The sequence below is a fragment of the Nicotiana attenuata genome, unplaced genomic scaffold (genome assembly GCF_001879085.1).
Source record: "Nicotiana attenuata strain UT unplaced genomic scaffold, NIATTr2, whole genome shotgun sequence".
In the NCBI taxonomy this organism is placed as follows: domain Eukaryota; kingdom Viridiplantae; phylum Streptophyta; class Magnoliopsida; order Solanales; family Solanaceae; genus Nicotiana; species Nicotiana attenuata.
In genome coordinates this window covers 367,933-378,921 of record NW_017670586.1, presented here as the reverse complement: position 1 = coordinate 378,921, position 10,989 = coordinate 367,933, and the positions used below count along the sequence as shown (strand labels likewise).

Genomic DNA, 10,989 nt, shown 5'->3' with positions numbered 1-10,989 from the left:
TAACCTCCTAGTTCAAACGTGCTACTTAGCTTGGAAGGCCCAAATTATAATTTAAACTCAACAACCTTTAAATCTAATGGCTTAAATTTTCAACCTGTTGGGCCTCAAGAGCCAGCCCTTGGGGATAAGCCTGTCCCATTTTATTTGTAAAGCCACCTACAAGGCTGTCCAGCATCCAGGCCATAGCACAGGCCCAGATAGAAAATAGGTTGCAAGTTGGGACTCAGGATTTAAATCACTTGGGCTTCTGATTATACATTAGGCCCAGATCCCATTTTTTAACAAAAGTACAGCCTTGGGCTCTTGAATGAGCTCAAGCTGATGTTGATTCTTGGGTTTGTTAATAATTTTGTAGACAAATGCATAATTTGCTCAAGTCACAGACGTGCTAACTTTGAAATGCAAACGTCTCCTGTAGTTTCAAACTTGTCTAATAATGGATAACCAATACACTCGATCTAAAATTTTTAACAACCTTTAGCTTCAATTAATACACCTCAAAACAGCTCAATCGCAAACTGAACATGAAAAGGACTACCGGAGCTTCCACTTCGTTTCTGAATCATTTTTGAACAAACAGATGATATGACTATTATCTTTAACACATGTCTAATAATCGACCACAAATGTTTGATGAATAAACTAAGACTAATATTATGTTCAAGCTACAGGGCCAGCTTCATTGCAAGCATGCTCATACGTTACTTTAGATTCTGCTTTCAAATGGCATCTTAATCTAACCTTAAATCTCAAATTAATCTAATAACCTAAACTGAGATTNGAGGCTTGTAGACATATATCGTGTACGTGAAAGATTGTACGGCCTTGTCGGCCTATGTTTTGAGTTTATAAATGGTTATGTTGGCCTATTAGGCCCGTATGTCACATGTATATGATGATGCAATAAGAAAGATACGTTATGTTGGTACTCGGTTGAGTAAGGTACCGGGTGCCCGTCGCGGCCCATCGGTTTGGGTCGTGACAGTATGAGCCTTGGGTATCAGCTTATCACCAGCTTGCATCTCATTTACCACTCTTAACAGAATGATATTCACGAAACTATCTGGATCAATCAAAACTCGTTTCACATTAGTATCATGTACAAGTAAAGATATTACCAGTGCATCATTATGTGGGGTTAGCACGCCGTCTGCATCTGCATCATCAAATGTAATACTATCTTCTTCCAAAACCTGTTGAACTCGCTTCCCGTATGCAACTGTTATTTTTGACATCTTCCTCACTGCTGTATATGTTACGCCATTGATTTCTTCTCCTCCACTTATGACATTAGCCGTCCTTTTTGGTGAAGGGGGTTTTGGGGGCTCCTGCCTATTTTTCATATATGCCTGCTTTCCCTTTTCACTGAATAATTCAGTTAAATATCCTTGTTTTAATAAATGTTCTACTTCACCTTGCAGCAACCTGCAATCTGCCGTTTTGTGACCGTGATTGTTGTGAAATTCGCACCAAAAATCAGGGTTTCGCCTGTTCGGGTTTGATCTCATTTCTTTTGGCTAGTGTACCATGTCTCCCATGCTCCTTAAAACAGCCACCAACTCGAATATATGCTAACATTAAAACTGTAACCGTCGATCTTTGCCTACGAGCTTTTGTCATCATCTCGCATCTCTCGCGTGTTTCGTTCTTTTCCGGACCTTGATGATGAACCTGACTCTCTATCTCTTGATCTATGATCGTACCTTGGGTTTTCCTGTTTTGAACGTGAGTCTTTTCCTGCCGGTCCATGTATGGCCCGTACCTGTTTTTCCCGGACCTTTTTTCAGTTTCAGCTCGCCTTGAACTTACCCTTTCATCCCTTTGAGATTAAATGATGGTATCTTCTTCTATCCGCAACTTCGTGCTGTATCTGTTATAAACATCATTCTAAGTTGTTGCTTGAAATTCTCGTAAACTTTCCTTGAGTCTCCTTGTGGCTTCTGAGCTTTTTTCATTTAGATTGCTGGCAAATGCACGTGGCAACATCATCCTCTCACGCTGGAATCTGTCTACAAATTCCCTGAGCAACTCTGTATCTCCTTGCTTTATTTTAAGAATTTCCTCCATTCTTTTCTCAACTTTTTGAGCTCCCGAGTGTGCTTTGATGAATGAGTCTTGTCACACCTCCTTTTTTACACACCTACCCCGAAGGATAATGCATAAGGGAGTTTTTTCATTTAAAGTGACATTATTCGAAATGGGATTATTTATTGATTTTTAGAGTCGCCACTTGGGATAGGATTGGCTTTTGGTGTCCCAAGTCACCGATTTAATTTAAATCCCAAATCGAGGAAAATTTCGACTTCCCAATTGGAGTCTGCGAACCAGAAATTCTGAATAAGGAATTCTGTTGACCCGAGGGAAGGTGTTAGGCACCCCCGGATCCCGTGGTTCTAGCACGGTCGCTTAAATTATTATAAATGGCTAAAAATTTGGTTTTATGCATGTTCAAACCTATAGTGCAATTTTATAAATTTGTTTAACCGCTTTTAATTGGTTTTTATGAAAGTGAACGCCGTTTAAGAGCGTGTTCTTGGATCACGTCACATGAAATGCACCCGGATCCGTGACACCTCTTATTCAACGTTTTGGGATTTGGATTTGGGTTGCATGAAATGCACACCCGAGTTTAGGAAGGTAAAATTATTAAATAACACGCCTAAAGCAACTAGCGTGTTGATATCTTTGCGGGAAGCCATGGAAATTTGCTAAATGGCTTACCCGATTTCTAAAATATTTTAACACGGTATTTAATGAGAGTCCCGCAATTTGTGCGTTTTTGTTCGGCGAGGCTCATCTCACTTTATTATTTAAAGGCCAACCTAAAGCATACTACGATTTTCCATTTATTTTTGTCTCTAAAGGGTCTAATTAATTTGCATTTATAAATTCGGGCCTCGAGTTCAAGTCCGAATTCAAATAAAAGGGTGGACCCTTTTAATTTAAACCCGCTACCTAACTCAAAAACCTAAATTTATATTGCAAATTAATCCCCCCATATTCCTAATGTAAATTTAATGGATTTTTAGCTTCCAGCGTTTTTTTGGGCTCTGAGAAATTTGGCCCAGGCCTGCAATGCGAAGCTGTCCAGATGGCTAGGCTGGGGTGCAAACCCATTTTTGTTTAACAAAATCTGGTCCTTAGTGGACTACCCAGCTGCGGGCTTCTAATATGGTCCTTGGGTCCAGGCCCAAGACTATACTGCCTAGGCCTTGAAGGACAATGAGCCTGATATTTTGCTGGGCTTGCGTTTGAGCCCAGAAGCAGGATTCAAATTGAAACAAGGCCTAATATTGATCATGAAACATCAAACTTCAATTTATTACGTGACTTTTATTTGTGAATCAACATGCTGAGACTCAACTTTAAATCCAGTATCTAGACCAACATATCCATCTATGATTATGACGATGTATGTACATATGATGTCTATTTTTCTAATTAAGCATGAATACTTAAACAAATTTCCTGAAACGGTTATACTACATTTGTGATTAGTGATGCATGCATATTGGTGATTTCCCTTTATTGAAATTCAACACAGTCCGGAACAGTTCCTAAAACATTCATACTACAAGAAATCAGCTAAAACTAACATGAGTTATTCTATCAACCTAATATAAATTTGCTAACAGATCTAAAAGACAACAATTCATACAGCCCAGATACAGTCCAGTTTAATTGGTTCATACAGTCTATAGATTATAAAATACATATCAAAAGTATATTTAATCAAATCCCTATCAGTCACTATTTATTTAACTAATGCTACATAGCAGCCCAAAAACACACTTCAGGGAGCAAATGAAGGAGCATTTTATTTCATGTTTTCAATCCAAAGCTACAGCATATCAAACTCGAATATGTACCTGGAAATCGAGGCAAAAAAAAAAGGACAATGGGTAGTCAGCAATGTCACAGCAGTTCAGCAGTAGAAACAGACCAACAACAGTCGAAAATAGGATAGAACGGGCTACAGCAATCCCAAAACAAACACCAGAGGGAAAAACACCAACGAAACTCGACAAACAACCCAGGAACGCCCAGAACATTTCGGCAACCAAATATTGAGCTAAATGATATAAATCAACTACTGAAAATCAAAATTAACCTAAGGTTTCCAATGGAACAGTTTTTTTGGGATTTTTGAAAGTTTTCTGTTGTTTTTTTTTTTGGTTTTTATGCAAAATTTAAGATCTAAAAGAAAGCTTCAGAACTGTAGAACTTCAAATTTGAACCTCTTTGGATTTTGAAATTCAAATTTGAGATTCAGACTTGCAGAGAATGGATTTTGGGGAAATTATATGCTGGAAGGGTTTTTTGGAATTTCAGAGATGTAAACTCTTGAATTTTTCAGAGAGTGTAAACTTGTAGATCAAGGCACTAGGCCTGCTTTTTATAGGCAAGGAAGGGGGCAGAATGTTCTAGAAAATTTTACTCATTTTTCCCCCTTTTTATTTTCAGAAATTGGCTATTAGACCCTAATTTTGTGACTTGTTACCCAAGCTACTGCATTAAAATGCAGAAAACTTACACTAAGGCCCCCTTCTAGAAGGACCTAGGGTATTCTTTTAGCTATGAAAAAACTAACTACCCTTGCTTGAGTTCTAAAATTACTATGTCTTAACAAACTGGGCCATTTTCAATGCCCAAAATACCCTGAAGACCCCCTGAAATTACTAACCAAACCCAGACCCCTTTGCCCTAGTTAAAAACTTAGCCATGGTTAATCATAATGAATCNCTATTGTTTTTGGGTTTTGTATGTTGAATTTCAGATTGAAAACTGGAAATTATAAGAAGAATGCTACTTATTTATTTATTTTTTTTGGCTGGAATCTCTGGGATTTCTTAGGCTAAAAGCTAAAAGAACCTCCTCCTCAAAGCAATTCAATGCCTATTTATAGGCAAACCAAAAAATGCTGGAAACTTCTCTCACTTACCCTCCCCTAAATAAGACCTAAATGTGCCCACATGTGACTTCCCCAGTATAATTTTATTCCTGTTTGCTGATTCCCCAAACTGCCCTTACCCCTTCCCTGAACTAAAACAAGTAATTAACTGCCCTAATTTCCTTTTGTTTCTACCATTAACCCTACACCAAACAATCGAGCCAAATACTTCTACCCAAAACTAAAATCCGGCCAATAGACTAATCAAGACTAAAACGTAATCAAACTAATCTAAAGATCAAGAAACAATTATAAGCAAAACATGACTAAAATAACAGTAAAAATCAGAAGTTAAACATTAATAAGCTAGACCCTAAAATTCAACATGCAGAATAACAGAAAATGATAAAGAAATTAATTAACAAAAATGAAAAAAAAGAAACTTACTAATAATAAGAACTCCGGCCAGCCGCCGACGTCCGAATCTTTCAAGATTTTTGACACGTAACATCCCTAACCATGTGTTTTCACAAGAAAACACCTGGTTAAGGATATTACGGTCCAAAATCACAAAGATTTTGGGTTAGGGTTCTTGGCCGGAAAATTTTAAAAAAAATCAAATTCGAATCATTCCGGCCAGATTCGAGGAACACGGTTTGGGTATTAGGGACGAGAAGGTTAAGGCGAGTCTATGGTGTAAATTTGGGCTCATTTGGCGTAGGTGACGCACTGGCCGGAAAACTTCAAACGGATATTCGAAGCTTTCTGGGTAGATTCGAGGTATAGGAACATGGGGAATGGAAAGAGGAGGTTGGGGGGAATCGATGGTGTTAATTTGGCGGCCATCGGCGTATTTTGCGTCCTTGCCGCCGGCGGGGTTGACGGAGGGTATTAAGGCGGCTAATCTCTAGGGTTTGGTATGTTAGAGACGGACTAGGGGGTCTGAAGGGGGGTGGGTATGGTTCGAACATTTAAATATTAAGTGATGGGGGGTTCTCGACCGTTAGATCAAAAAACCTAGACGGTTGAGATCGATTCTCCGCTAAACGGCGTCGTTTGGGTATGGGGTAACTGGACTGGGTATTGAAGTGGGCTTGGGACTGTTATGGGGCCTGTTTGGACGGTTCAGGGGTGTTTATTAATTGGGCTAGGAAATGATTTGGCCCAATTTTGGGGTCTTTAAAAAGGAAACCCCAATTCTTTTAATTTCTTTTCATTTTCTTTTTTTTTCTTCTTTTTTTTTTCAGATTTTTGTCAAATACAAAATTAAGCTAAAAAGACTTGATTTAATTCTAAAACTAAACTAATTATTTTTCCAAAAATTAATTAAGTCCTAATTTAAAGAAAACTATGACAAATTCGGAAATTAAAGGTAAAATGCAAGAAGAACTATTTTTGGTATTTTCTTTCCTTAATTAAATATTCATCCTAAAAAGTAAAAAATTAGGTCCTAAATGCAAATGCACTATTTTTTGTATTTTTCTATAAATTAACCATGCACACAAAAATGCAAGCAAACATGAAAATTATGCGATCAATTCCTAAAAATTCAAATAATAAAGAAAAATCCTAATTCTAAGGAATTTTATAGGAGTGATTTAAGCGTGGCAAAAATCACGTGCTCACAGCTGCCCCTCTTTGCTCGAAGACACGAAGGGTTTTCGGGCAAAGATAAATGAGCAACATGAGGGATTTTTGCCAGCTCGGCACTCCAGGAGAAGCATTTTGAAAACCGTCTGACCGAACCCTGCTTCAAAGGTTGCCTACATATCCTTGGCTATAAAGGAATCAGGTCAGTGTAGTTCTGGAGTGCTTGGTAGCTGGGACTACCAGGAGCTGTGATTTCACTGCTGTTGCTGCTGCTACTGCTTGCTGACCTCCTTATTACACCAAAAGGAAAATCAAAGCTAAGCTAGCTATGCCTATCAACTATGAGTTACAAGATTCCTATCTATAATTCTCTTGAAACTTGATCTTGAGTCTTAGCTGATTTTGCTGTGGACTTCGATCTGAATCTTGATGCTCGCAAGTTGTTGGTGTTGTTTCTTTTGCAGCATTGGGTCAAAACAGGGTCAACGGAGCTTGTGACTTCAATCAGATTTTGAGCAATCCGCGCCCTTGCTTGCTTCACATTTGAGTTCATCTTTTTTGTTCTTTTCTCCTTTTCTTGATTTTGGATTGAGATTTATTCTGTTGGTCGTCTTGCACCCCTGTGCCTCGGTGTTAAACCTGCTTAAGACACCAAAACAAACAAACGAACGAAATTTTTCTGCCCCAGTTTTCACTAGGAAAATTTCATGAGTTAGTTGTGACACATATCTAAGCGATCAAATCAGGATTGTGTAGGGAGATCCTCGGTTTTTGGCCGGGATTTGGAAAGAAAAGGCTCCTCGGTTTTTGGCCGGGAGATCCTCGGTTTTTGGCCGTGATTTGGAAAGAAAAGGCTCCTCGGTTTTTGGCCGGGGGATCCTCGATTTTTTGGCCGGGATTTTGGAAAGAAAAAGCTCCGCGGTTTTTGTGCCGGGAGATCCTCGGTTTTGTTCCGGGATTTTGGAAAGCAAAAGGCTCCACGGTTTTTTGTGCCGGGAGATCCTCGGTTTTGTTCCGGGATTTTGGAAAGCAAAAGGCTCCACGATTTTTTGTGCCGGGAGATCCTCGGTTTTTGTTCCGGGATTTTGAGAAAGAAAAAGCTCCACGGTTTTTGTGCCGGGAGATCCTCGGTTTTTGTTCCGGGATTTGGAAAGCAAAAAGCTCCACGGTTTTTGTGCCGGGAGATCCTCGGTTTTTGTTCCGGGATTTGGAAAGCAAAAAGCTCCACGGTTTTTGTGCCGGGAGATCCTCGATTTTTGGCCTGGATATTTAAGGAATGGAATCCTATGCTATCATGATTTGTTTTTCTTTTTGGGATTTTTATTTTAACTTCTTTTCTTCTTTCTTCTATCTTTTGTTTTCCTTTTCATGTTTCTCCTTTTATTTTGCAAACACATGAAAGAAACTGGAGAGGGAAAACTTCCTTTTTGGTCGTTCTCCTGCTGCAAAGCTGTTTCTGCGCTTGCGCGTTTCATTTCTTTTCGGATTGCACCTGCTTCTTGCAAGGTTGCTTTGAATTAAACCTGTTTTCATCAAAGAACAATTGGTTAGTTTGAAACGGTGGTTGGTTTTGTGGCCTTGATCCTATTGATTGCTTGGTCCCGGCCCCATTTCCGTTGAGAACTTTGCTGCTTATCGCCTTTGAGAGTGAATCTCTGTTCAAACCGACTGGATTTAGCTTCCGGGATTTCATTATGAATCGCCCGTGTGGGCTCTGACCTTGTCACTTTATCTGCCCTTGAGGACTTTTGCCTTTGACTNGCCAAAGCTTTCGAAAAGAAAACTTGGTTAACACGAATCTTGACCCGTATTTGAACTCTGAAATCCATAAGGTCTTGAACTTTGGTATGAAATTCGAAGAGTTTGGTTAGGCTTTGAAGACAACCAGTTTAAGATTTGTGATGAGGAGGTAAGGAGGGCTCTGGGGTGTAGTTTTGAGCTTGAACAGAGGCGGCGCCGCCACCGGAGAAGTGTGGCGGCGTTAGGGTTTCCATTTTTAAACGATGATTTGAGAGATTCCAGGGGTTTTTTGAAAGAAATGGAATGGAGATCTGGAACGAGGAAAGTGGAGTGGTGATTTGGTATAAGTTTGGCGGCGATTGGACGCCGGCCGCCGCCGTGGGCGATTCCCGGCGGGCGGCAGGCGGTGGTTCATGGCGGCGATTTGGTCTGAGGTTGAAGATGAAAGGGGAGGGTTGAAGTACATAGATACGAGATTGTTTGGACAGTAATGTATGAATGGGAGAAGTAAGGATGACCGTTGGATGGGCTAAGATAAAGGGCCAAGATTAAATTAGAATTTAAGGCTCAAAACGACGTAGTATCGTCCTCTTACTACGTCGTTCCAAGGTCTCAAAGGGTGTGGACTTGGACCGGGTAGGGGTATGAATTTGGGCCATTTTGGCCGAATTTGGGGCTTTAGCTTGGGGCCTGGATTGATTTAAAGGGGGTTTGAGGTGGATTTGGCCCAAGTTCAGGTCTTTTATTAAGGAATCTATTTTTCTTTCCATTTTCTTTTCTTTTTCCTTCAAATTAAAACTAAGATCTAAATTAACTCTAAAACTAAATTAACCTACACAACTATATTAAGTTCTAATTAATAATCAACACAAATTAATTAAATACCAATTTAAATAAAAACTGAACAAAATTCAAAGCTAAAGTTAAACCAAGCAAATAAATCAATTTTTTGTTGTGATTTTTGTATTTTTGTAAAACCCTAATTCCTAAATGCAAATGCAATGCATAATTTTGTATTTTTTTTTTATGAATTTGTGTTAAATTAAAACTGCAAATAAACATGAAAATTATGCAATTAATTCCTACAAATTAAAAAGCAAAAATCCTAAATCTAAGAAATCTGTAGGAGTAATTCATGCGAGGCAAAAATCACATGCTCACAGCTGCCCCTCTATGCTCGGAGACACGAAGGGTTTCCGGGCAAAGATAAATGAGCAATTATGAGGGATTTTTGCCCGCTTGGCACTCCCTGAGAAGCATTTTTGAAAAATGTCTGACCGAACCCTGCTTCAGAGGTTGCCTACATATCCTTGGCTATAAAGGAATCAGGTCAGTGTAGTTCTGGAAGTTTTGGTAGCTGGGACTACCAGGAGCTGTGAATTTCACTGCTGTTGCTGCTGCTACTGCTTGCTAACCTTCTTATTACACCAGAAGGGAAATCAAGGCTAAGCTAGCTATGCCTATCAACTATGAGTTACAAGATTCCTATCTATAATTGTCTTGAAACTTGATCTTGAGTCTTAGCTGATTTTGCTGTGGACTTCGATCTGAATCTTGATGCTCGCAAGTTGCAGGTGATTACTTCTTCATGCAGCATTGGGTCAAAGCGGGGTTGCGGAGCCTATGACTTTACTCAAATTTTGAGCAATCCGCACCTTTGTTTGCTTCAACATTTGAATTCATTTCTTTTTGTTCTTTTCTTCTTTTCTTGATTTTGGATTGAGATTTATTCTGTTGGTCGTCTCGCACCCCTGTGCCTCGGTGTTAAACCTGCTTAAGACACCAAAACAAACAAACGAACGAAATTTTTCTGCCCCAGTTTTCACTAGGAAAATTTCGTGAGTTAGTTCTGACACATATCTAAGCGATCAAATCAGGATTGTGTAGGGAGATCCTCGGTTTTTGGCCGGGATTTGGAAAGAAAAGGCTCCTCGGTTTTTTGGCCGGGAGATCCTCGGTTTTTGGCCGTGATTTGGAAAGAAAAGGCTCCTCGGTTTTTTGGCCGGGAGATCCTCGATTTTTTGGCCGGGATTTAAAGAAAACCTCGGTTTTTTGCCGGGAGATCCTCGGTTTTTGTTCCGGGATTTGGAAAGAAAAAGCTCCACGGTTTTTGTGCCGGGAGATCCTCGGTTTTTGTTCCGGGATTTGGGAAAGAAAAAGCTCCACGGTTTTTGTGCCGGGAGATCCTCGGTTTTTGTTCCGGGATTTTGGAAAGAAAAAGCTCCACGGTTTTTGTGCCGGGAGATCCTCGGTTTTTGTTCCGGGATATTTAAGGAACGGGATCCTATGCTATCATGATTTGTTTTTCTTTTTGGGATTTTTATTTTAACTTCTTTTCTTCTTTCTTCTATCTTTTGTTTTTCCTTTTCTATGTTTCTCCTTTTATTTAGCAAAACACATGAAAGAACTTGGGGATAGGAAACTTCCTTTTGGTCGTTTTCCTGCTGCAAAGCTGTTTCAGCGCTTGCGCATTCCATTTCTTTTTGGACTGCACCTGCTTCTTGCAAGGTTGCTTTGAATTAACCTGTTTTCATCAAAGACAATTGGTAGTTGAAACGTGTGTTTATGGCCTTGATCCTATTGCTTGCTTGGTCCCGGCCCCCTTTCCGTTGAGAATTGTGCTGCTTGTTTGTCTTGAGGGTAAATCTCCTTTCAAAACGATCGGGTTCAGCCTTCAGGATTTCATTATGAATCGCCCGTGTGGGCTCTGACCTTGTCACTTTATCTGCCCTTGCCTTTGATTTTCTTCTTTTCCAATATTTTTGCTT

The 10,989-nt window shown here is 39.7% G+C and overlaps 1 protein-coding gene across 1 annotated transcript; it reads right to left on the bottom strand.

Moving 5' to 3' along the window:
* Positions 1 to 497: 497 nt before the first annotated feature.
* On the bottom strand, positions 498 to 1,508 carry LOC109241261. The gene is made up of 2 exons (XM_019407984.1): positions 1,119 to 1,508; positions 498 to 557 (listed from the first exon to the last, which is right to left on the bottom strand). Exons 1-2 carry the CDS (start codon positions 1,506 to 1,508, stop codon positions 498 to 500), a joined length of 450 nt encoding a protein of 149 aa, XP_019263529.1.
* Between the last annotated feature and the right edge of the window lie 9,481 nt (positions 1,509 to 10,989).

Excerpts from the sequence above, each read along its gene's own strand:
- LOC109241261 (XM_019407984.1), bottom strand. The coding sequence starts at position 1,508 with ATGAGATCAAACCCGAACAGGCGAAACCCTGATTTTTGGTGCGAATTT. Across the intron at positions 558-1,118 it reads CCCCACATAATGATGCACTG|AAACGAAGTGGAAGCTCCGG; the intron begins GTAATATCTTTA and ends AAAATGATTCAG.